Source organism: Cricetulus griseus, unplaced genomic scaffold (genome assembly GCF_003668045.3).
Source record: "Cricetulus griseus strain 17A/GY unplaced genomic scaffold, alternate assembly CriGri-PICRH-1.0 unplaced_scaffold_1, whole genome shotgun sequence".
In the NCBI taxonomy this organism is placed as follows: domain Eukaryota; kingdom Metazoa; phylum Chordata; class Mammalia; order Rodentia; family Cricetidae; genus Cricetulus; species Cricetulus griseus.
This window is the reverse complement of record NW_023276808.1, coordinates 7,415,073-7,439,493: the sequence shown is the minus strand read 5'-3', so window position 1 is coordinate 7,439,493 and position 24,421 is coordinate 7,415,073. Positions and strand designations below refer to the sequence as shown.

Sequence of the window (24,421 nt, the reverse complement as noted above, 5' to 3'; positions counted from 1 at the left end):
TGATGCATTTATAATCTCAAAAATTATTTTGAAAAGTTGAAACAGGCTTTATGCCCATGTGATCCAGAGACTATAGACTTATATTAGAGCACAATAAAGATTTTTGGTACCTTTTCTCTAAAGATGAACACCAAAAACAGAAAATACCAGTCCTTGGAAACAGATACTAGCAGTTAAATAAAATACAATCACACGGCACAGACATTCCCAAAATAACTTCTTAAGTACATAATTGACCTGAAAAGACAGGTCATTCTCATTGAGAGGGTTCTGAGGTGAAGGTCATAGGGGATATGGAAGAAAGGACAAGTAAAGGTAGGAAAGATAAACACTAGTTTGGGTAGGTATTGCAAAGGATATGTCCCAGACTAACAAAGCTTCTAGAACAGAATAGTGTCTTGTACACTGCTTAAATGGGGTAGGAGGATGGAAGAAAAAGAGATAATTATCTGAAGTTATCAAAAACTATCATATAATTGGAGAAAATCAGGAGACGAGTCAAACAATGCCACACAAGGGAAACATTTTCCCAAGAACTAAAGACACAGTGGCCTTAGGCCAGACAACAATAGCTCCATACGGTGGGATGATTTGGGAATCTCAGGATTTTCCACAACCCTTCCAAAATTCCCTGACCCCCTTAGGAAAGCTCCCAAGCCCAAGTCACAGGATTTTACTAAGTCCTTCCAGCCTGAGGGTTCAAATGAGAGCTTAGTGTAATGAGGTAAGGTCTAAACACAACTGTATTTTATTTCAAATAATTGTGACATGCTCTTATATTGCATACCTGCCAAAACTGTTTATTTCTCAATAAAAAAATAGATTTTATGACACCAGGATAAATACTGACCCACTGCCAGAGGCCCCACTGAAATTATTATTAAATACTCCAATTAATCAACTTTCTTCTCTACACATAAAATTCTGTTGTTCAAGCTCTTTATCTTCTCTACTCATAAAAACAATCCTGCAAAGGGCACACTGTTACACCCTCAGTCATGTGAGATTCAAAGTAGAGTGACTTCCCTCAAGATCGTGCAACTTACAAATGAAAGGCTGGGACTAGAGCCTAGGCCAGAAGTCCAGGTCTCCTTCCAATATCCTGATTTTCCTTTATCTCTGCCGCCCCCTTCTAAGACGTTAAGAAAAAGAAAGAAAGGACTCAGTAAGAATTCTTGATCCTGACGGCAGACATGGTAAATTAATGACTTCAAAAGAACATCTGCCTGAAACAGCTTTTTTCTTCCCCCTGACTTGCCAAGAGCAAGCGATGATTTGCAAGAGTGAATTTAAACCTCAGGATCCTGTTAGCTGTGAAATAAAAAAATTCCATCTAAACCTAAAACCAAGGCCTTTGCAGCCTCCAAAGTCGGACGGTCTCCACCTTAGCGCTTGCAATCTCAGCTTCTGCAACCAATGAGTGACGACAGAAGGAAAGAACCTTCTGAGGGTACAGTACTTGGCCAACAAGGCCAACTGGCACTCGCTGCTCAGTGTTAGAAACCATTCATCTCTCCCCACCTAACTGTCACCGGGAATCGAGTCTTCAAAAGTCTGTCTGTGTCAGGCATTCCGGTTTAAAACACTGAGACACAAAGACCCTCAGTTCTGAGCAGCCCCGAGTCATGAATGGCCACACTGCTGGGTCTGCTCTCAGCACACTGCAATCAGAAATGGAAAGACGTGGACACCGCCCCAAACTCGGCCAATTCCACGGGCAGAGCCCAGAAAACCAGGCCCATGCCGAGGCGCCTCCTCCTTCTCCACCGCAGCCCTCGGCCTCTGCAGCCTAGGAGACAGCTCCCGCCTGCCCGCCCGCCCGGGGCTCGCCTCGGGGGCCGCCGCCGCCTGGGTCCCCGCCCCCGGCTCCCGCAGGATGCACGGGCAGCCCGCGCTTCCCACAGCCGCCCCCGCTCCTCGCGCTCCCGCCCGCGGCCTCCACTCCCCCCGTTCTGCGCGGTGTCGCTCAGCTTGACTTTCTTGTCCAGACTCCCAGGGGTCTCCACGGCCGAGAACTGCGGATGCCCAGCAGCTGAGTGAGCGCCCGGGAGTGGAGGCAGGGACGAGAGGCTGGAGGCGGGACTTAGCAGGGAGCAGGGGCAGGACCAAGTGGTCGGGGGTGTGGCCGAGCTCTACCCTGGCTCCTCATCCCTGGATAATGGTCTCTGCAAGTAATAAGCCGCAGCAAGTACAGGTCTTCATTTGTTTTCCCATTGTTGCTGGAGTCTTAAGGCAAATCCCCAGCTCCTATATCCCCATTAATCTAAAGCCCTCTGTCTCACCTCAGTTGTGGTTCTGCAAGGGGGCCAGAAGCAGTTCTTGTTGCCTGAAGTGAACGATCTGGTACCCATGAGATGGTTACTCTGGCTCCAGGGTAGTGTATCCATCATGGATAATTTTTACATGTGGGATGTGACTGTGCTTTGATGCTCTACTGTTCCATCCTACATGACTTCAGGTGTAGGACAGTGGCTCTTAACCTTTGTCCCTTCATAGTTCAGAGTTTCAGTCCTTTATCTTCATGGTAGGACATCGTGGTATGAAGGAAGACACGGTGCTGGAGGAGCTGAGAGTCCTACATCTTGACCAACAGGCAACAGGAAGTGGTCTCGTCTTTGTATCAATTCTCAAGTGTGGTTCGCCCTCACAAGATTACACTTTCCCCAAATTCATTCTTTCTTGTAATGTCTGTACTACATTCATGATAAAATTTCTTTTTACTGAAGTGTTTTCACATGAGGCAGGACAGGTGATCTCTGTAAGTTCCGGGCCTAGCATAACTATTACATAATTAGTTATAGACCAGATAGGGTTAGAAAGAGACTGTGTCTCAAAACGGACTCACTCCAAAAATTTCTACTTAACTTTAGAAATGTGAAAATGGTTTAACAGATAAAGTGCTCAACTTACAACTATCCCTTCACTTTTGCCTTCTAAAGACAGTTACTACACTACATTCCTATAATCCAGTGCTTTTGATGACAGATAAAATGCAGACAGAATAAATCCTAGCAAGTCTATTTAGGTGGCATGGCAAACAAGAGAACCTGTCTCAAACGTTCGAAGTATAAACAAGAAACATCAAAAAGAGTTCTCTGGTATTTACACCCTAACCATGACACGCATTCCCAACTACCATATGTAAATAATCACACACATACAAACGGACATAAGTAAATAAATAATAAAATTATAACAGGATGGTTTGGCACAAACCCTTTATTGCAACCTGGGCACCAGTGCCATGCAAGGTTCTGTGAATTTTTGGCCAAACACATCTGCATTCTGAGTTCAAGGACAGCCAAAGATATGTAGAGAAACCCTGTCTAAAAGGAAAATTCCAACTCTGATTACCATTGACTCATCATAATATCTTTTTCCAAAATAAACTGAAGTGTTCCAGCTTTACCTCACAAGAAGTCCAGAGGCAAAGGACAATATCTCTTAAAGTCATTTTGCATGTCTGCCAGTGGTGGGTGTCAAATTATTTTCAGATATGAAGATAGCTGAGTATGGTAGCAGTTACAGGCAGATCTCCTTGAATTCAAGCCAATTCGGACTACATAGTGAATATGATGGTAAGACATTTCTCAATCTCTCTCTCTCTCTCTCTCTCTCTCTCTCTCTCTCTCTCTCTCTCTCTCTCATGTGTAAAGCAAAGAGCCATACATCTTCTCTCTGGGTACTGGAAGTCCATCCAGGGGTGCTGAGTCCATTAAACATGAGCATTTGAGCATTTTCTTTTTCCTTTTGTCCCTTAAATAAATTTATATCTTGTAACTTTGCTCTGTTTGTATTGTGTGGCTTTATTTTCACTTATGAGAACAATTTTTAACGTACGGTGGATTATTGGCTAGCTAAATGGATGGAATAGGAAAATTTTAAATGTAAAATGCCAGGAAATATACATTCTGAGCTAGACACTTTTGTTCATGAAGCCTAATTTGTCTAATCCATTAAAATAATCTCCTCAAAAAGCATGAAGATTAACTGATACAAAAGATTTCCATATTCTAATAAAATAGACAGACTGACTAGCCAAGCAGTTAGATGAAGTACAATAAAAAATCCCATTTAGAGCCTCAATGTTCATGATAAAATACATGCAATTAAGTGTGGTCCTTCTGGTTTGATGTTGGCAGAAGATACAAATTCTTCCTGGAAATGGAAAGCACCTAAGAATATTGGGAAGGAGTCTTACTTTATGATCTTGCTCACAAATTGTTTAGAAATTCTCCATTTGAGGATAAACTTGAGATACTAGGTGCAGTGCAGGTTCACAAAGCAGTGGTCCTTTCGGTTGGCTTTGTCATAGACCACCTCCCATCATATCCCACACACCATGTGTTTGCTGCACCACACTGTACAGCAAAAGAGAGAGAGGTCCATGTCCTTCCCATGGGCCACAAGCAAATGTTTATGTGTTGTGACTTCTGGGCAGCATCTATTAGGAGCAGGACCTGCATTCCTCATATGTCACAAGAGCACCATGGAGACACACACAGGTTTCACCCTAGTGACACCCCCCCACTACAGCATAAGGGCAGATCTGCTTCTTTGTCTCTACTGCAGCTGGCTCCTTCTCTGACTGTTTCTTGGTGACTGAAACCTGCAGGGTACTTCAGCAGTGACTTGCTGTGTTCATATCTGCAGTGGTCTCCATAAACACAGTACCCACTTTGAAAATGCTTGCACACTTCACCATATGGACTGTCAGAGAGGTCAAGGGAGTATGGAGTGTTAACTCCTTCTTTACAAAACTCATGCATAAAATATCTGCAGGTGTTTCTTCCAGCCACTGCTGCTGCTGCTGCTGCTGCTGCTGCTGACTCCACCTCTGCAAATCTCCATCAAAACGGCAGCAACTGTGGAAATCAGAGTGAGGCAGGCCACTGCCACCACCACTGCTCCTGCTCCTGATGTTGTGTCAGTGGTTCCAAGAGCCATAGCCTCCACCATTACTGTTTATCCCACACAGCAATGACCCCTGAGCTTCATAGATCACATAGTTCTAGTCAGGCTGAGACTGAGAAGTCAGTGGAGGGAGGGGAGGGCAGGACGTGTGCTTTGCCTCCCACATGAGCTTTTTCTAACTTGTTTTGATTTGGTCTGATTTGCATTGCTGCATGCCCTGACAGGTTTATTGGGGTGTAGAAACTTTTCAATTATATCCAGGACGATCAGGTGAAGTTGCTATGGAGACCAGGAAGATACCAAGGTCTGTAATCTGAGCCAGGGGCCTGTGCTATTGAAATGCATGTCACTGCAGATCTACTAAAGATTCTTTCCTTGTGTGGGAGGCTTGGTCAGGAACCACAATACTGTGTCTTTAAGCACACTTTAACCCTATGGGAGGTGCTCTTGTCACTCAATCCTCACTATCCAAACAGGCCCTCCATGTGACCTGCCAGTCAGAAGAGGTGCAGGGCTCCTCCTGTCACCAGGTTTTAGGCGTGATTTTGAAGAGGAGGCAGAGGTTTTGTGTGCTGTTGTACAGTTGCTGCTGCAGGGAGCTGAGCTGAGAGATTCAGTGTTCTGGGAAACCACAAAATGGTTAGCTAGGGGATGCTGTCTGCAGATGGGGAGGAGCAGTTGGTGAGGTGTGGCACACAGTTTGATTGGTCCTCCCTATATCAGGGGGAGGGTGCAGCCTGTTTCCCTGTCTTGTAGAGTCCCATGTAAGTTCTTCAAACTATGGGAAGGTCTCTCAATAACTTTGCTCTGCGGACTTAATCTGATTAGAACATTGGTATCAGGGAGCTGGGTGTAGAATAATGTTTCTAGTCAACTTCAACATTCTTGATGTATATATGGAAAGCAGCTTGCCTATCTCAGAGAGACCAAGTTTTCCCATTACCTCCTTGACATTCAACACTCTGCATTTAACATTCACATGTAATATACATCTATCATTAACTTTGTGCAGATTATCTAGAGTATTCTCATGTGTTGGGTAGAAGTCCCCTATTATGCCACAAAGTAGGAGAGTAGTATTGGTGATATAAAGTAGTTACTAGTGTTTAGGATATAGTCTGTCCCCAAAAATATATTTGAGCTGCGGGAAGACAGCCTCTGAAACACCCAAAAGATAAGTACATTCTAAACAGCTTTGTTTGGATGCTAGGATGCATATTTTTTTCACTGGGATTGTCTAGGCATTTGGCTCCCAACAATTACAAAGAAGTCCTTCCTGATTCAAAACAAGACATTAGGCCTTTCCCATATCAAAGAACAGGCCTCTGACAAGCTGCTTAAGGAGGCATTATAGGGTCACAATAAACCTTAAATCATGGTGTCATAAAATCTAGTTCATTTATTTGTTTGTTTTCATGAGAGAAAACAATTTTGGCAGGTGGACAATATGACAGTAGGTGACAATTATTTGAAAATAAAACACAGCTGTGTTAAGAACTTACCTCATTATGCAAAGCTCTCATTTGATCCCTCAGGCTAGGAGGATTTAGTAACAGCCTAGCACCTAGGGGTTGGGAGCTTTCCTTATGGACTGATGTATTGACAGTAAAACAGAGCTCCTTCTCTAAAACCTGCAATATGTTTGGAAGAGCTGGTAATGGTTTAGGTCAGGGACTTTTGGAAGGGTTGCTGCAAATCCTGAGATTCCCAACACTTCCAACCTTATGGAGGTATTGTTGTCTGTCCTAAGGCTACTGTGTCTTTAGTCAATCATGTTCTTGAGAAAATGTTTCCCTTGTGTAGCATTGTTTGACTCTTCTCCTGATGTTTTCCCAATTATATGATGGTTTTTGATGACTTGATATAATTCTCCCCTTTCCTTCTTTCCTCCCACCCCATTTAAGCACTGTACAAGATACTATTCCATTGCAGAAGCTTATTTAGTTTGGAACATAACCTCTGCAATACCACCCCAACCTAGCATTTATCTTTTCTACCTTCTACTTGTCCTATCTTTCATATCCCCTATGACCTTCAACTCAGGACCCAGTCGATGAGAATGACCTGTTCTTTAAGGTCAATTATGTAATTAAGAAATTATTAGCCAGGTGTTGGTGCCACATGCCTTTAATCCCTGCATTCAGGAAGCAGAGGCAGGCAGATCTCTGTGAGTTCGAGGCCAGCCTGCTCTCCAAAGTGAGTGCCAGGATAGGCTCCAAAGCTACACAGAGAAACCCTGTATCACTAAACCAAAAAATAAATAAATAAAAAAGAAATTATTTTAGGAATGTCTGTGCTGTGTGATTGTATTTTCCTTAACTGCTAGTATCCACTTCTAAGCAATGGCATTTTGTTTTATGGTGTTCATCTTTAGAGAAAAGGTATCAGAAACATTTATTGTGCTCTAATATAAGACTCTAGTCTCTGGAGCACTTGGCAATAAACCCTGTTTCAACTTTTCAAAATAATTTTTGAGATTATAAATGCATCATATTCACATTGTCTTTTCTGCCTCCAAGCCCTACCAAAACTACATTGTTTTCTAATTTGTGGCCTGTTTTTCATTAACTCAGTTTCACGTTAACACCAGTCAGCTGCTGTGTGAAGGTGACCTGTGTTTGGTTTCAGGATTTCCCAGCTCTGATGCAATGTGTTTGCTGCAATGGACATTGAGTGTGCAATGGGTAATGAACACGAAGACCCTGTGCTTTGCATGAGGAACAAGATGTGCTCTACTAGAGAGGAGGAATGTCTGGTCAAACACAAAATTTCTAGACTAGGGCTATGTCTACTGTGCTATAAGATCAGAGCTGGAGGGAATGTGCTGTCTAAGTCATTTGATCTCTGATCACCCAATAGGGAAGCTGCTAATATGAGCCGTAGCCAATGTGGGGTTCTGGGATGAGGTTTGCAGTCATGATAGCTAGTGGAAGGTATTTTATGGGTTCTTTCTGTGGTTCTCTTCTGCCTTTGCTGAAATGAGTTGTCAGAAACACCACAAGCTATACTATGGTGATTATACAGTGTTCAGAGATCTGTTGAGCTATCATTTATTTATTTAGTTAGTTATTGACTGCTTGTATTTCAAGAGAGGGTTTCCCTGTGTAAGATTTGTGGTTGTACTGGGACTCACCTTGTAGACAAGTCTGGTATGGACTCACAAAGATCTTACTTCCTCTGCCTACCAAGTGTGTTATTAAAGGCATGTGCCACCAACACCCAGTGAGCTTTCAACTCTGTTGGGACTTGAATAGAACATGAGACAGAGTGCAGTTCTGTTGATACATGTGTTGACCTGGGCAATGACCTTTTTCCTCTGTTTTTCTCAGGATGGATTTACTGGGTAATGGGAGATTTCAACCCTGGCCTGGGACAATATAATTCTTGCAGTATAACTGTCCAGTGTTCACATATGGGCCTTGCTTTTGGTTAGAGCAGGAAAACAAATTATAAAACTGAAAGTTTGTTTTCAAGAAGTTCTGAATACTGCATTCCATTTTCATGTTTTTATTTAAAAAGTTGCAAATACTTTAGGAACATGTAGGAAAATGGTTATGTGGATTGTCTTTCATGAATTAGAACACAAGATTAGAATGCCTGTAATTTAGCATTGCAAAAAAGCACAATGAAGTGATTCAGTGAAGGTTAGTTCCAGGGGAGAAAAGGAGTTTCTGATGTGCAGAGATATCTCAAGTGTACATGGTACTGTGCAGGTAGATTTGGCTGTTTGCATGTTACGTGCCACCGGCCATGGAATCAGATATAAAATCACTTTTCCTTTTCTTTTTCTGTTTTCTTTCTCTTTTTTTTGTTTTTCAAGACAGGGTTTCTCTGTGTAGCTTTGAAGCCTATCCTGGTACTTGCTCTGGAGACATCCACATCCACAGATGTTTTCTGATTCATTCTACAAATCCTGTTGAGAACCATGAATAACACAATTGTGGTTTTTATTTTTGTTTTTCCTAATCCATAGTGTGGAAGTTGTGCTGGCTTACAATAGTGTTTCTAAACAGATTTTACCCTGCTCCATTGCTCTCTAAGTATTCAACTGTCCATGTGGACATTTGTATTACCATTCATTTTTCAACAGTTTGTTCTGAATTTCAGGAATTTAACTCCAAAATCAATAGAGGCAACAGCTAGAATTCTGATGGGAGAAAGTCCTATTATCTTGTTTTTGATCTAGTTCCTGATTTTCTTTCCTGGTATTTGAAGTCCCTATTGCAACTAGATAAAATAAGTACAGTTCACCTGACCTCAGTGTGAATCCACATTTCTTGAATTCTCTTTAGCTGTTAATATTTTGTCTACTCTATCCTGTAGGAGAGAAATTCACTCCACTGCAGATCAGGAAGATAACAGGGACTTAGAGACTTTGGCAAGTGCTATTGATTTGCTTAGCTCTGCTGTTGTAGGAAAGTTCTTTGTCTGAGGTGGAAGGAAAGACACAGAACCATTTTTGAGTGTCTTATGGGAGAAGCTCTTGTCACTGTGGCCTCAGTAGGCAATCATGCCCCCCAGGGTTATGTGTCAAACAGAAGTGCTGGTGCCTTCCTCCAAACATCTCCAGGCTTCTATTTGCAGAAATCAGTTCTGGTGGTCTTGTGTGCTATGCTGTGAGTGCTGTTGAAGGGAGCTGAGAACAGAGGAACTGGAAAGCCACAACATGGTGATATTGGTGCTACTATCCCCAGATTGGGAGAAGTTCTCAATAGAGCCATGAGATCCAGTGTGGAGGGTCCTCCCATAGCAGGGTGGGATCAAGGGGCCAGATGCAGAGTTTGTCATATTCATGCCTGGTCTTTCATTATACTGCATAGTCCAAATGGTCCTGTATACTCCAGTTTATTTCCATGTGATACAAAGAGTCCTGCATGTTCTTTGCAATTCTTTGGGTCACCTGGCAGAATTCAAGTATGTTCACTTGGCTGGCTGCACCAGTGCAGAATATTAGGATTGGGACTGTGATTTGAAATATCCTTGTTGACATCACTGTCAAATGCAGGGGCCCTTAGTACTTGTGATATTGCTACTAAACACAGATTTTTCAAACTCCGAGTGCCCTTGGTCCATTTAGTATCTTACAGAAGTTCTGCACTTCGAATGTTTAATTTTTATGTTTTGAATGCACTTGGATTTAATATTGTGGAGATTGTAAACAATATTTCCTGTGTAGAGGAGCATCCCATTATAAACTGTGACATGGAAGTGTAGACTTGATGGCAGTAGAATTGATACTATACTGATTTACCTGTTCTTAGGAGACATTAAGTCACAAAATAGAATTTAGGTAATGGAGGACTGCACCCCAATTACTCCAGAGACAATTAGAATGCTATCCATTACTGTTAGAGTACAGTATGATTAGATATAATTGTTTCTTCCTGGGGTTTAACCAGCTATATTCCAGATACAAAGGAGACAACCCCAATTTAAAAACAGCAGAAATTTCTATCCCGCCATTAGAAAAGAAGTCCTCTAAATGCTACTCAAGGAACCATTGCAGGGTCCCAACCAACATTAAGTCCTGGTGTGCCATAAAGGTATACTGTGTCTAGAAATGCTGCATCTCCAGTCTTTGGCAAAGAAGTTTTGTGAGGAGGACTCCTATAGATTTAGAGAACTTGAACCCTGTCTGTAGACCCACAGGGCATTGTTCTTTTTATCCTGACAAACCACCCTAAACATTGGATTAAAAACCTGCAGCACCACTGAGTCTTAAAATTACTAGTTTGAGTAACATAGTGGATTGTCCATTGCAGAACAGGGAAAGGAATTATGTTTGAAGTATGTTTTTCCCTTCTGACCAGAGGAGGAAACAGTGCACTGTGTATACTTCAGTGAGAAACGAATGAGATGGCACCAAGATCACAGTCTGAAGTTGAAGGCTATGAGATGCATGGGTCTAAATTAAGAAGAAGAACTGAAGGGGCAAGGTTAATGACTTTCTCTATCTACAATTTCCCTGAATGCATTAATTCCTTCCATGTAAATGAAAAAAGACAGAGAATATATGTATATATTTTATGGAGGATTGCTTAAACTACTAAGGATTCATTTTCCAATTAGAAATCTCACAGTTAAGTCAGCCCATATATTTGGGAAAAAATACTCACTGTCTAATATTTTACACACGACAAATTCACACAGTGTCTCGTTCCTGGCATTCTCTCTATCAGGAAAGTGCCTTCTCCACTTCAAAGTCACTATAGCTAAGTGTTCTTCCACATATTTTTTCAATCTAAAACATCAATTATTGGTATCATTTTAAAATTCATTTTCTTTAAATGCATTACTGCTTTTTCTTTCTGTTTTTAATGTTCCTTGGTTTAAGAATTTCACTCACTTTTTTTCTCATTTGCTGTTTATTTATTTTTATCAGTGTAGAGCAGTGATTCTCAGCTTTGCATGTCTAGGTTTCTTTGAGGGAATCAACTGTGAGACTGTATCACATGACTGACCTCAGATTATCAAAACACACAAATATTTTTATTAAAATTCATAAAAGAACAAAAATATAGTTATAACATAGTGGTGAAAATGATTTTAGAGTATGGAGTCATCACATCACTGTATTAAAGTGCCATAACCTTAGGAAGGCTGAGAATCACCAGTTTAGTCATTGTCTCCTATAGCTCAGGCTTGTGTTGACTATACAATTTGGAATTTCTTTAAACACTTAATCATGTCTCTGCTACTCATTGCTGGAAAGACAATCCTGTCACTCCTTCTTTAGCTGGCCCTTGACTGGTCTGAAGGAAGGAAAAAATAGGCCAGTGAATGAGTATCCTCCAACTTCTCCAGATTTTACGATGCATTTACAAATGAAGAGGGACTTGTGTTAGAATTGAGTTCACTGACCAAATGTAAACCAGGTTTAGCCACACAGAGAAAGACATGGGCAAGAAAGAGGCAAATTATTTTCTGTTGTGAGAGTAGTTGTCTATAAAATTGAGTAGTGAGTTAATTAATTTTAGACAATCAATATATGTTCTGACTGGCCATTTCTTGGGTCCACCAGGCAAGTTGTGTAAGGAAAGTTGTGTAAGGAAACGAACATATGAGGTGGTGAGATGTCTCAGATTTTAAGATCTCTGACTGCTCTTCCAAAGTTCCTTTGTTCAATTCCCAGCAAGCACATGATGGCTCACAACCATCTACAATGAGATCTGGTGCCCTCTAGTGGCCTGAAGGTATAAATTGAGGCAGAACACTGCATGCATAATTTATAAATGACCCTACAAAAAAAAAAGAAGTAAGGCAGAGTCAGGCGGATCGCTGTGAGTTCGAGACCAGCCTAGAGTACAAGACCTTGTTTCAGGACAGCCTCAAAAGCCTCAGAGAAGCTGTGTCTCAACACACACACACACACACACACACACACACACAAACACACACACACACGAAGTTGAAATTATAATGAAAGGAACTGAACTTACAATTAAATTATTCTAGTTACAGTTGTTCAAGCAAAGAAGATGAACTGGATAAAATAATGTGGAACTTCCTAACATTATTGTGTTTTTTCAGGTTTAAGATGCATGTCTGGGAGACATCATGTGTGTAGTACTTGGCATTCTTTAAAACAAATCTAAGTCTCTGGATCCCATGTACATAAAGACTGTTTCAACTTTCTGAGAGATAATATGTATTACATGTACATTATTCTCAGCATATCTTTTCTGCCTCCAAGTCCCTCCCACATAGGCACTTTATTGTGTTCTAATACATGGCCTTTTTCCTAATTCCCCCAAGCTGTCAACCTGACATAGCCTAGAGACATGTGAGGAAACATCAATTGAGGTTGTACCTAGATCAGAATATCTGACTGTTGTATCTGAGAGAGGTTGTGTTGATTAAGATTGATGTTAGAAATCTCTTCCTTTGAGTTGGCCATATCTCTAAACAAGTAGGCCTCGGATGGATGAGAGGATAAGCTTAGCATTGGACAGTGAGAAAGCAAGAGGTATAGCTAGGAAGCAATGTATCCTCATGTTTTACCTGTATTAGCTTGAGTATCTAGCCTAAGTTCCTACAAGAATGGTCAGTGATATAGGGGCATCAGCCAAATAAACATGTTCACTACCTGAATTGCTTTTGATTAAAGAATTTAATCAGAGCAACAGAGAAGAAAATAGAACATAATATGTGACATCAAATGTGATTTTCTGGCTGTTATTTTGCTATCTAGACCAGGGATGCCACTGATTCATGGCAATATTCTTCTCAGCTTCTGAATGCTGGGGTTATGCTTCATGTAGTACTATCAACCATAAAAGTATGTGTTAGGCCAGAAGAGCTATGTTTACAGCTTCTTGAATAATTAGAATTCAAAGCGATTTGGCCAATGAGAGCTATATAACAGAGTTTGCAGAGACTTAGGTCATTAGGGTACACGTACTGTGTGATTCACAGAAGTGGGGGATAATTTGGGGTATTTAAAAAATACCTAACAAATGTGGAGTAATAGTAACTAAATTTAAGGCTTCTTAGGATTGCAAAAAGAGCTTAGTCAGCTTACTCAACACCATCTGAGCTACTGTGAATCATAGATGTTAAGTGATGGATCCTTGAAAATGGAATTTTAAATAAAAATGATTTAATGTTGGTATTTGTAAGTTTTAGCTATGGAGTTTCACAGAAGGAGGGATTCCCTACTGGCATCATGAGGAATCTTCACACTAGAAGGATTATTCGCTAATACATATATTCTATATTTTTACTAAAGTTTAAGGTTTTCCCAGGTACCTGCCTATGCTAATGAGTGGTATTATAAGGTGTATGGATCTTAAGTTGCCAACTAGATGCTGGTTTTGAAGGCAGGACATTGCCCACCACAAAAAATCCCCTTTAATGTTGCCCAAATATCACACACTGCATGTAACACAACATTCCTCCACACATTACCCCTGGTTCCATCACTGTTATAAAACTTTGGAAGAATACCTGCACTTTACCACAGGGTAGGCTTGAACTAAAAGCCCACACAAGTTGCTGCAGACCACACAATAACACTCCTTAAATAATGCCCAGCAATATCAAGATGCACTCAACACCCTGGACTCTCTACTAGTTCTCCCACCAAGCAGCATCTGTATTGGAGGGCAAACAAGTCCCCAGGACCCAAATACTGACAATGCCCACCACCCAGTAACACTGCTTTAATCCTGCTCAGCATCCACAGAATGAACTCACTACCTGGAACTCTACATTTGTTCTCCCAGACCTCAGAATCTGTATTGGAGGCCAGAGTGTTCTTCAGGATACAAAGGCATACCCTGCCTACCCCCTAGTAAACTCCTTTTAACCTGTTAAACAACCTCAAACTGTACCCACACCCTTGAGTTCCCTATCTCCTACTTTTAGAAATGTTTATCGGGTTCAGAGACCAAGCAGTTTCAAGGAACCGCAAGCAATACAGTCTCTAAAGAACACCAAGGAGGACCAAGCAGAAAATCCTTCCCGTGGATACAAACTAGGTTCCTAACACCATAAACAGCCAAGGAACCTCTGCAGTTTAGAAATTCGATTTGTTCACCAAAAATATTTCTCTGAATTAAGACAATGTGGCTGGTGCTAGAGGAAATTTATAGCATTCTAATCAAGAAGGATGAACCTCATTTCCTCAAATCTACCAATTCTAAACTATCTATAGAACTGATCACACAAAACTGAATGTGTAATGCAAATTTGAGGATTTCTGCAAATCAGGCCTTCAATTTTTTAATGTTTTCCTAAGTAACACTAAAGGAATCTGTGTGTTTTTACACATGACAATGATGTTTAAAATGCCACATCTCCCATATCCAGGCTAAAAACATCCCTGTCCCCAGTGAATGAACACTCAAGAGAGGCTTACAGGAGAAGGGTCGCTGATGGGGAAATAGTTCTGTATATGTTTATTTTATTCATTGTTGAATAAAGTTCTGTTTGGTCAATGAAACTGCAAGTTAGACAGGATTAAGAGTCAAAGAGGATTCTGGGAAATGTAGTAGAAAAGTGGTGATCCAAGCAGGAAGTGACATAGCAAAGAGGCTCATATTTAAGCAAAGAGAAACAGGAAGTGTCCCTTTTCCCCTCGGCACCATGTGAGCCACCAGCAAGAGAGGGTGCCAGTGGCAGGCATCCTCTATGAGATAAGTCTTATAAAATATATAGATTTATGATAATTGAGACTGAGCTAACAGAGGAAAACCCTAGTCATTGGCCAAGCAGCATAGTACCTAATACAAGTCTCTCTGTGTATTAATTGGGGCCCTAACTCAGGTGGGTGACTGGCATAGAGGGCACACGTAGTGCTGGGGCTCGGTGGCTTTTGTCAGAAGGATCTATCATAACAGGTCACTGGCCAGGTGAACACAAGGACACAGAGAACGAGGCTCATAATACATTCAATGTCTAACAGTTCAGCTAACATGCACTCACCATGGATGGATTATGGTAACCCACATGGCTACTTATAGTTCCATTATAGGAGAACTCTAGGAAAAAAAAACAAAATCTACCTCCCACTGGTGCTCCTGATTGCTAGGCTTGCCCAGAGTACCAAAAGAGCTAGCATTACCCAGATGGGCATTTAGACAATAGCAACTCCCCTACTACATGAGCAGGGATCAGATGACTAAGGCAACACAAGCTTTCAAAGCGCTGTACTTCAAACGTCAGAGCTGACAGGGCTGTAGACTGGAAAATTTGTATCTTATTACAATCTCTTCCAGTCCTGGATGGCAGGAAATATATTCTTAATGACATGGAATCAATAGGAAATAGAAACAAATGAGAGATAAAGGCAGTGATACATTTAATGAAAATAAAATTATTAAAGTGAAACAAATAATTGTTTTTAAAAAGATAAATATAATTTAAAAACCACAAGGCTATGCATTCTTTAAGAAGAAGAAAACAGGGGGTGGAGACATGGTTCAGAGGTTAAGAGCACTGGCTGTTCTTCCAGAGGTCCTGAGTTCAATTTCCAGCAACCACATGGTGGCTCACAACCATCCCTTATGAGATCTGTCGCCCTCTTCTGGTATGCAGATATACATGGAAGCAGAATTTTGTAAAAATAATAAATAAATAAAATATTTTTATAAAGAGGAGTAGGACACTGAAAGTCTTTCTTTATAAAACGAAGAAGACAGACAGGTGTTCCTGGTGCATGACTTTAATCCTAGCACTCAGGAGTGAGAGGTAGGTGGATCTCTGTGCGTTTGAGGCCAACAAGGTCCACTGCATGAGTTTCAGGACAGCCTGGAAAAGCTATAGAGAAAACCTGTCTCAAGAGTCCAGAAGAAAAAAAAGGGAGAAAACAATTCCTTGATAGAGGAAATGGAATGAATAATATATTGTTTACCCATGCCACTATGTGCAAGGTTAGCTGCTAAGATCTTATCCACAGCTAAGGCTTATGGATATAACCATGAAAAGCAATATTAGATATATCTACATAGAAGAGCTTCCTTGTTGATAAATCAATTTTCACTTGCTGAAGCCAACCTTCCCAAATTATATACCCAAATCTGGTCCACATTCACTCACATTACATGGATCAATACATTCTGGGAAATTACAAAATCAGTTATTCTGTCACAATCAGTTTCTATTTCATAATGGCCACCCAAGCAGTTGTTTGTCTACCCTGTTTCGCTCTAAAACATATACAATAAACTATTCCTCCTATTCTGCTCTGCAGGTAGAAGTCATGCTCCACACACAAATCCTCTTCCTGTTATTGAAACAGACAGCTGACTACATGACTCAAAATTGTAATTGGAAAACTCACTGGTGGTTGAGTTTTTACAGAAATATGTTTTTGGCTTAATCACAAGGACAAGGGCATTGTCCTGGGGGGGACGGTGGCTCAATGAAGTGGGATGAAGGCTACCTGATACAACATAAGAAAGTTTGTCTTAGAAACATTTTCTACAAGGCTGTAGGTCCTGCTCTTCTAGAATTAATATTGCTTTTAAGGGATCAATCATTCTAAACCATTAAATGTTTAATAAATACAAATGTTTTTATTAACACCTTGCATCTAGTGGTGGTTAATGTTAAAAGTGGAGTATGACAAAGATTTTGCATTCCACATAAGCTGTTGTAAGTTAATAAAAGCAGTACTTGAAAGAAAGATGCCATGTGCCAAGATTCAAGCAGAGGGGTTTATTTATTAGGGAAAGGGATCATTAAAAAGGAGGTGGAGATCAGTCTTCATGTACAGGAACAGTAGGAGAGAGGAAAGAGGGGCAGAGACAGACATACATACTGACAGGGAGAGGAACATTCACAGAGAGGGAGACCAAGAGAGAGAGGGGGATTGGAGTTTGACAGGGCCCTTTTAAAAGGGAACATAGTGAGTATACACAGGTGGCACTCTTAGTGGCTGCAGCTGAGGGCATATCATATCAGAATCCCAAGGAAATTCCAGTAGAGATGGCTGAATACTAACAACTGTCATCCTTAAGTCTCCTTTAGCTTTGGACTGAGGTTACGCTTTGGAAAATTTAAATAGGTATAGGAGAATGGAAGTCTAAACATTTGGGTTATAGAGATTTACATAGCAAATCTATCGTGTAGATTATACATTATGTTCTAAATATAAATGTATCATAATACGTAAGTTAAGAGATAGAGTATAATGAATGCTGTAAAAGATACATTTACGACATGACAGTACTATAATCCTCACCCATAAAACACAAATAAAAAATAGGAAACATACCTATGCCCACTGTGAATGATGTTCTTAAATGAATAGCTATTGTGAGCTGTTCTATCATCAGAATAAAGCTTTCTTTTCTCTGAGGAAGTTCCCTCAGAGGAAGGCCACATCTGCTCCATGAAGGACCAGAAAGAATTTGTTTTAACTAGTCATGACACTGTTTGTCTCAAGGATATGACATTACTGTACAGAATTTCATTTTTAAGATTTATTTCATGTATATGTTCATTTACCCACATTTGCACATGTGCAGTACTTGCAGCATAGAGAAGAGGGTATCAGATGCCTTGTAACTGAACTTACAAAGATGGGTAGCAACCATGGTTTCTAGCAATATAACCTGTGTAAGATGCAACAAATCCTGGTGTTCTTAATTGCTAAGCTCATTCTCTGGCCAAATTTTACATAACACTTTTTTTATACATTTTAAATATATTGTATCACTTTTCCCATTCCTTCCCATCTTATTCCCTTGTTAAATCTTTTAACTAGGTGTGAATAAAGTATGCACAAATATATGAATAAAGTCTACTGTGTCCATTTCTGTTGGTTGTGTGCTATGGTATCAAATTCGAAAATGCAGTTTTGGATAGAAAATAGGGAGATGATTCCTGCCTGTTACTATTTGGAACACTGATGTAGAAATAAGGTAATTGATAATCCTTGGGTGCAAACAGGTTTGGATAGAAGGAAAGTTATATGCACAGCTAAGTAGTATAACTAAGCCATACATTAAATTTTTTTCTCATCTCTAAAAGCCTCCCCAAAACCTCGGTTCCTGTCTCTCCAGCAAGATGTACAGAGAAGTCATAAATATTGCTTCAGTAGAGAGATTCTTATCTGGAGGAATCAGTCCTTTCCCACAATGAAATTTGCAGATAATTTGGAATTTCATGTTGTCTACTCTTTCACTAGATATTACTCAAACAGATTGATATAAATGTCACTTAGAATAACTTTATTCCTATGTATCAGGCATGTACCAGGGATTGCTGGTATGGACTGAGGAGCATTACAGTCCCTGTAGGGACTAAAGGGTATTGTCATTGAAAACAACACGAGTTGCCAAAAATTGAAGAGTCGAAGAGTGAAGGGGGCTGACCCATCACAGCTGAGTGGAAACAAAATGCAGTATATGCCAGTTTGTCCTCAGTTAAAACCAAAGAACATCTATGGTATTTGGTGCTCGAGCAATGAAAACCTAAGCTACCTCCCTAAAAATTCTTCCATTCTCCACACCTCTTTGTTAATACCATATAGACTAACACACAGAGTGATTTCAATCTCAGGGTCTCACCACAATTTGTATGTCATCTCTAGTCCCAACCTGTGGAACAGCAAGTTAGGACATGATATCCAGGGAGGGGAATGGGGACAAGTGACAACAGAGAATGCCTACAAGACAGGATTATGATCAAGTGGCAAATTTTATTTTTTCCAGACTTGCTTATAGGCAGTAGTATGGGATAAAAGGGGGAGGGGGAGAAGAGGTCAAGAGCCAGGTGTTAGTTTAAGCAGGATGTTAGAAAACCATAGAAAGAGGATGTTGGCAGGGTGAAATTTTCATGGGTAGTGGGGAGAGGCAGGGTTACCTAGGTAAGTAGTAAAACCAGGGAAGGTTGCTTAGGTAAGTGGTGGGACGTGGGAGGGTTGCACAGATAGTGAGCCTGTGGTTGGAATAAATGATTGAAGTCTGGGTCATGTTGTTTCTTCTGGGTGCTCGTTCTTCTGGAAGCCATTTATAATCAAAAGACAGTTCTATAACCATGTGGCCTGCAAAGTATTGGCTTGAAGGTTCATGCCAAGCTGTGTGGCTCCCAACAAGTAACCAACATTCGGAGCTCCAAACTGAATGTTGGCAGGTATCGGGGAGCAGAATATGAGCCCATTCAGACAAGTCAGACTTCAAGCCTGAAAGTTCCTAATTTCTCCTAACAGGAGTTATAAAATCAAGCAGGGGTAAATCTCACATGTGGACTTGTGAGCTCCCAATGATGCCTATTATCATATGGGAGATAAACTCACTCTGTGGTTTTGGTTAGCCAACCATCTTTTAAAGACATTTATTGTCAGATTCCATCCTGATCATATCTGTAGTACATTTCCCTCATTTTTTTGAGATTTGGCCTTGGAAATTTCCATAATCACCAAGTATAAGTTAATTTCTGATGCAGTCAATTACTGTCCTGTGAAAAAGATTCAATCTACTGGTTACTTTCCTATGGTATCTACCCATTATGTGTCCTTTCATGTATTTGAAGACTACTGTGCCGAGTAAAAGCTTTACCACACTGATTACATTCATAAGGTTTCTCTCCAGTATGTGTCCTTTTATGCCTTTGAAGATGACTGTGCTGAGCAAAGGCTTTCCCACACTGATTACATTCATAGGGTTTCTCTCCAGTATGTGTCCTTTTATGCGTTTGAAGATGACTGTGCTGAGCAAAGGCTTTCCCACACTGATTACATTCATAGGGTTTCTCTCCAGTATGTGATCTTTTATGACTTTGAAGAGTACTGGACCGAGCAAAGGCTTTACCACACTGATTACATTCATAGGGTTTCTCTCCCGTATGTGTCATTTTATGCTTTTGAAGACTACTGTGCTGAGAAAAGGCTTTACCACAATGATTACATTCATAGGGTTTCTCTCCCGTATGTGTCATTTTATGCTTTTGAAGAGTACTGTCCTGAGAAAAGGCTTTACCACACTGATTACATTCATAGGGTTTCTCTCCAGTATGTGTCCTTTTATGGTTTTGAAGAGTACTGTGATGAGAAAAGGCTTTCCCACACTGATTACATTCATAGGGTTTCTCTCCTGTATGTGTCCTTTTATGCATTTGAAGAGTACTGTGATGAGAAAAGGCTTTCCCACACTGATTACATTCATAGGGTTTCTCTCCAGAATGTGTCTTTTTATGCTTTTGAAGAGTACTGTGCTGAGCAAAGGCTTTTCCACACTGATTACATTCATAGGGTTTCTCTCCAGTATGTGTCCTTTTATGTTTTTGAAGAGTACTGTGATGAGAAAAGGCTTTACCACACTGATGACATTCATAGGGTTTCTCTCCAGTATGTTTCCTTTTATGTATTTGAAGAGTACTGTGATGAGAAAAGGCTTTACCACACTGACTACATTCATACGGTTTCTCTCCAGTATGTATGTTTTTATATATTTGTAGAGTACTGTGATGAGAAAAGGCTTTACCATATTGATTACATTCGTAGGTTTTCTCCCCTCTATGTCTTCTTTGATGAATAAGAAGATAACTGTGATATGTAAAGGCTTTACCACATTGGTTACATTCATATGATTTCTCTCCAGTATGTTTTCTTTCATGACTTTGGAGAGAATTGTTATTTTCTAAGGCTTCATCACATTTTGTGTATACAGAAGAATTCTCTCCTGTTTGCCTTCTTTCATGCCTGCCAGGAAAAGCGTCATATGTAAATGCTTTACCATATTCACTACAATGTTGAATCTTGTTACCTGTATAAATTAATATTACAATTTATTTCAGTTGTAAAGAAGAATCAGATATTATACTTTTATTACTCTGCTTATATTAATCTTTTCCCCTTCTTTAAGGGTTGCATGTATCTTTGAAAATAGCTGTGAATATATAATCCTTTATTACATTGCTCTCATTTTCAGAACCTTTTTCTATAGGTGACTATTCACTTAATGAGGAGAACTAGAAATATTCAGAAGATTATCATCCTTTTTGTATTATTAACTTTTCCTTCTCTGTGAGTCATAATACATTTGCTAATGAACTACAACAAACAGAAGTCATAGGGCTTTTCTACAGAGTGAGCTTGGTGTATTATCAATGAAGATGGAAAACAAATTACTGGTACACTTGAATCAAATTTAGCAAGTGTGCTCAAACTGGGCACTACTACATGACTTTTAAATATCCTGCAAGAGAGGTATATCATGTTATACACATCTGTTTGCTGAAATGGCTTGTATCATGATCTTAATAATGTAAAGATTACAAAGAAGAGGCTTCCTCATTTAATTCAGTGATTACATGTTCCCTACAATAACTGCCCCTTGACTCTTGACAATAATTGCTCCTGTCACAGCAAGTACATGAGTAAAACCAAGTTTTCTATGGAGTATTTGCTTAATGGAAGTTTTGGAGACATCACTATCAATTCAATCTTGTCTATATCTTTAGTAATACAGGTAGTGTGAAATAAGTGGATTTACGGTACTACAGCATAGCTCTCGTGGTGTAATGATTTAAGTGGCAGTTTCTCTCAATGCATTATTTCCTTGTCTTCTTTCTTAAAATATTTCCTTGCAAATGCAGTTAAACTACCTGAAATTGAGTTCTATGTTCTTGTGAGAATTTAATAATCATCAATGCAAATTAAGCTGTGCTGAAATACACTGCTGTTTCTGTTTCAAACTTCAGGACATATTACAATTTCTTCAGAGACAAATTTCTGTGAGCTAGTAAATGAAAATTACCTGTCATGTCTTTTTGAACTTGCACAATGTTCTTCAATAATATTGTCTTCCCAAGAGTATCCTAAAATATAGGGCAAGAAAATGTATAGAGTATTATTGAGAAATAATATATGCAAATGTGCAAAAAATATGTTACTGTCCTCAGTGAGCTTTATAACTTTGATTTATTTATTACATTCTTTTTCTTCCTCAATCAAATTAAAAAGAACACCAATAACCAAGGAATAGTTGACCTATTATTTTAAAATGGGAAGGAAAACATACTCTTACCTATATCATTGAGGTTCTCATAGGTCTCCAGCATCACATCTTTGTAGAGATTCTTCTGAGAATTATCCAGCAAAGTCCACTCTTCCCAAGTGAAGTCAATATGCACATCTTTATACTTCATGGCATTCTGAAATATCACATACATGTATGCAACTTAAAGCAAAATACTGACCGTAATGTAAATGTGTGTTTCTGTAGAATCTTATTTTAAAATGTGTTACTTTTATGCTATAGAAAATTTGCTTAATGAAGTAACTATGTGTTGATGTTTTTCTGATGTATTAGTTTAATTTTATGAAACTGTTCTTCTTTGCCTGAGTACAACAGTGGATATTCTGATGAAGAAGTGTTTATCCAATAGTGAGTCAGGAGAAAGGATAGGCTGTGGTATCAGGAACAAAGTGTACAGAAAGATAAATCTGAAAGCAAGGAGGAAGGCTCAAGAAAAAGAAGAGTACAGGGCCAGCTACCCAGCCACACAACATGTCATGAAGTAGGAAAGAAAGTAAGATATACATAAATGGAGAAAGGTAAAAATCAAGAGGCGAAAGGTAGATTGGGTCATTTAACTAGAGATAAATTGGCTAAAAATGAGCCAAGTAAAGGACATGTATTGTATAACATGCAACTGTGTATCAATTTGGGACCTGGGAGGTTCCTTCCCCAAAAGGTATAAAGCTAAAGAGCTAAAGGATTAAACATTTAAGTAAATTTTACCCAATATGCTATATTTTAATGTAAGGCCTGAGAATGCTGAAAAATATTTCCTTAATGAATTTCTCCCTACTGTTTACCTTTGACCAGCCAGTACACTAAGTAGCAAGGATAACCTCAGTCACAATGATTGCCAGAGCACAATCATTCGAATGTTAGAGCTCTAGGAAGGTTGTGTGTTGTTCTTCTCCATCTGTATATGACTATGCTGTGAGTTTTAGACTTTGCTCCTATGAAATCCTAAGAGGGCATTGACATCTGGGAGAGCATGATGAAGATCCATGTGTGGCTTAGCAATCTAAAGGTTGCTTTGGCAGTAAAAAGGCAAAAAGACAAACAGTTAACTAGCTCCAGATGTAAATGGAATTGAAAGAGGGATTGTTGAAATAAAGGAGTCTATATACTTTATGAACGCCTTAACTTTAAAACATTAAAATACATTTGTCAAATCAAAACTGATTTGGAGGAGCAATTCTGCTTTTGTTTCCACAGAAAACAAGAGGCTATGTATTTACTCCAGTTTGACATAGATATTGTTATAGCAAGTAAGACCACTTGAAGTTGACAGGCCATATTTATCAACCAAAGTTACTGTTGCTCATCGCAGGAATTAAACTTAATCTCAAATTTTCTCAATGACCCCTTAAGGAGGCCCTCAGCAGGAAACATCTGGAGAACATGACTCCCGAATTCCCAAATTTTTGTGGGTGGGAGTCTTTTGATTATTTGATGGGTTATGGATAACTTTTATTTAGGAAAATATAGGAATTATAAAATAAAAAGGTAAATTATTGAATCTAATGTAACTTAAAAACAATTAGTATTTTCAAATGTTTTGTATATTAATAGAAATTTATGTTAATTTCTCTTACAACACGCTGTAGGTATGTTTGTACTCTTGCTTAAAAAGTCTTTGTGTAGTGATACAAATTTTTGTATATTGATACAAATTTAAGTTTCGCTGTTAAAATGTATTGTATTTATGTTTCCATTCATAGGTTTTGAGTGCAAAAATCAATGGCTAATATTAGTTTAGCTTTTCATACATAAGGATAATTGAGGTTATCTCTGAGAAAAATCTCTATTCCTGTTTCAATTGCAACAAAGTAATGACTTCTAAGTTTCCTGTTTTTCAAACAATAATGGTCTTAACAATAATGGCTACAGTATTACCTATGACCCTAGATACATGAAATTAGGAGTCATGATGTCATGCTACTACTACAGTAAAATATTAATCGAGGAGCCCATCCTATTGGATGCTTCTATAATTTTTCACTGGAAATATTTTGTGATATGTGTATTTCCAATACTCACTC

At 39.4% G+C, this 24,421-nt stretch overlaps 2 protein-coding genes across 3 annotated transcripts in view; one reads left to right on the top strand and one right to left on the bottom strand.

Moving 5' to 3' along the window:
* The window catches only part of LOC113837906 (zinc finger protein 431-like), a 32,996-nt gene extending 10,482 nt beyond the window's left edge, over nucleotides 1–22,514 (bottom strand). The window contains exons 1-3 of one of the 2 annotated variants that reach the window (XM_035453640.1): nucleotides 22,389–22,514; nucleotides 22,119–22,179; nucleotides 19,865–21,061 (exon numbers count right to left, since the gene is read on the bottom strand). In XM_035453640.1, coding sequence (XP_035309531.1) covers nucleotides 19,865–21,061; nucleotides 22,119–22,179; nucleotides 22,389–22,509 — 1,379 coding nt within the window. In that variant the 5' untranslated portion in view covers nucleotides 22,510–22,514. Of the gene's footprint in view, nucleotides 1–19,860; nucleotides 21,062–22,118; nucleotides 22,180–22,388 lie in introns of those variants that run through there. The other variant, XM_027433729.2, reaches the window with a different exon arrangement.
* The window catches only part of LOC113838983 (zinc finger protein 431-like), a 662,051-nt gene that overhangs the window by 491,722 nt on the left and 145,908 nt on the right, over nucleotides 1–24,421 (top strand). The gene's annotated exons all lie outside the window — the stretch shown is intronic.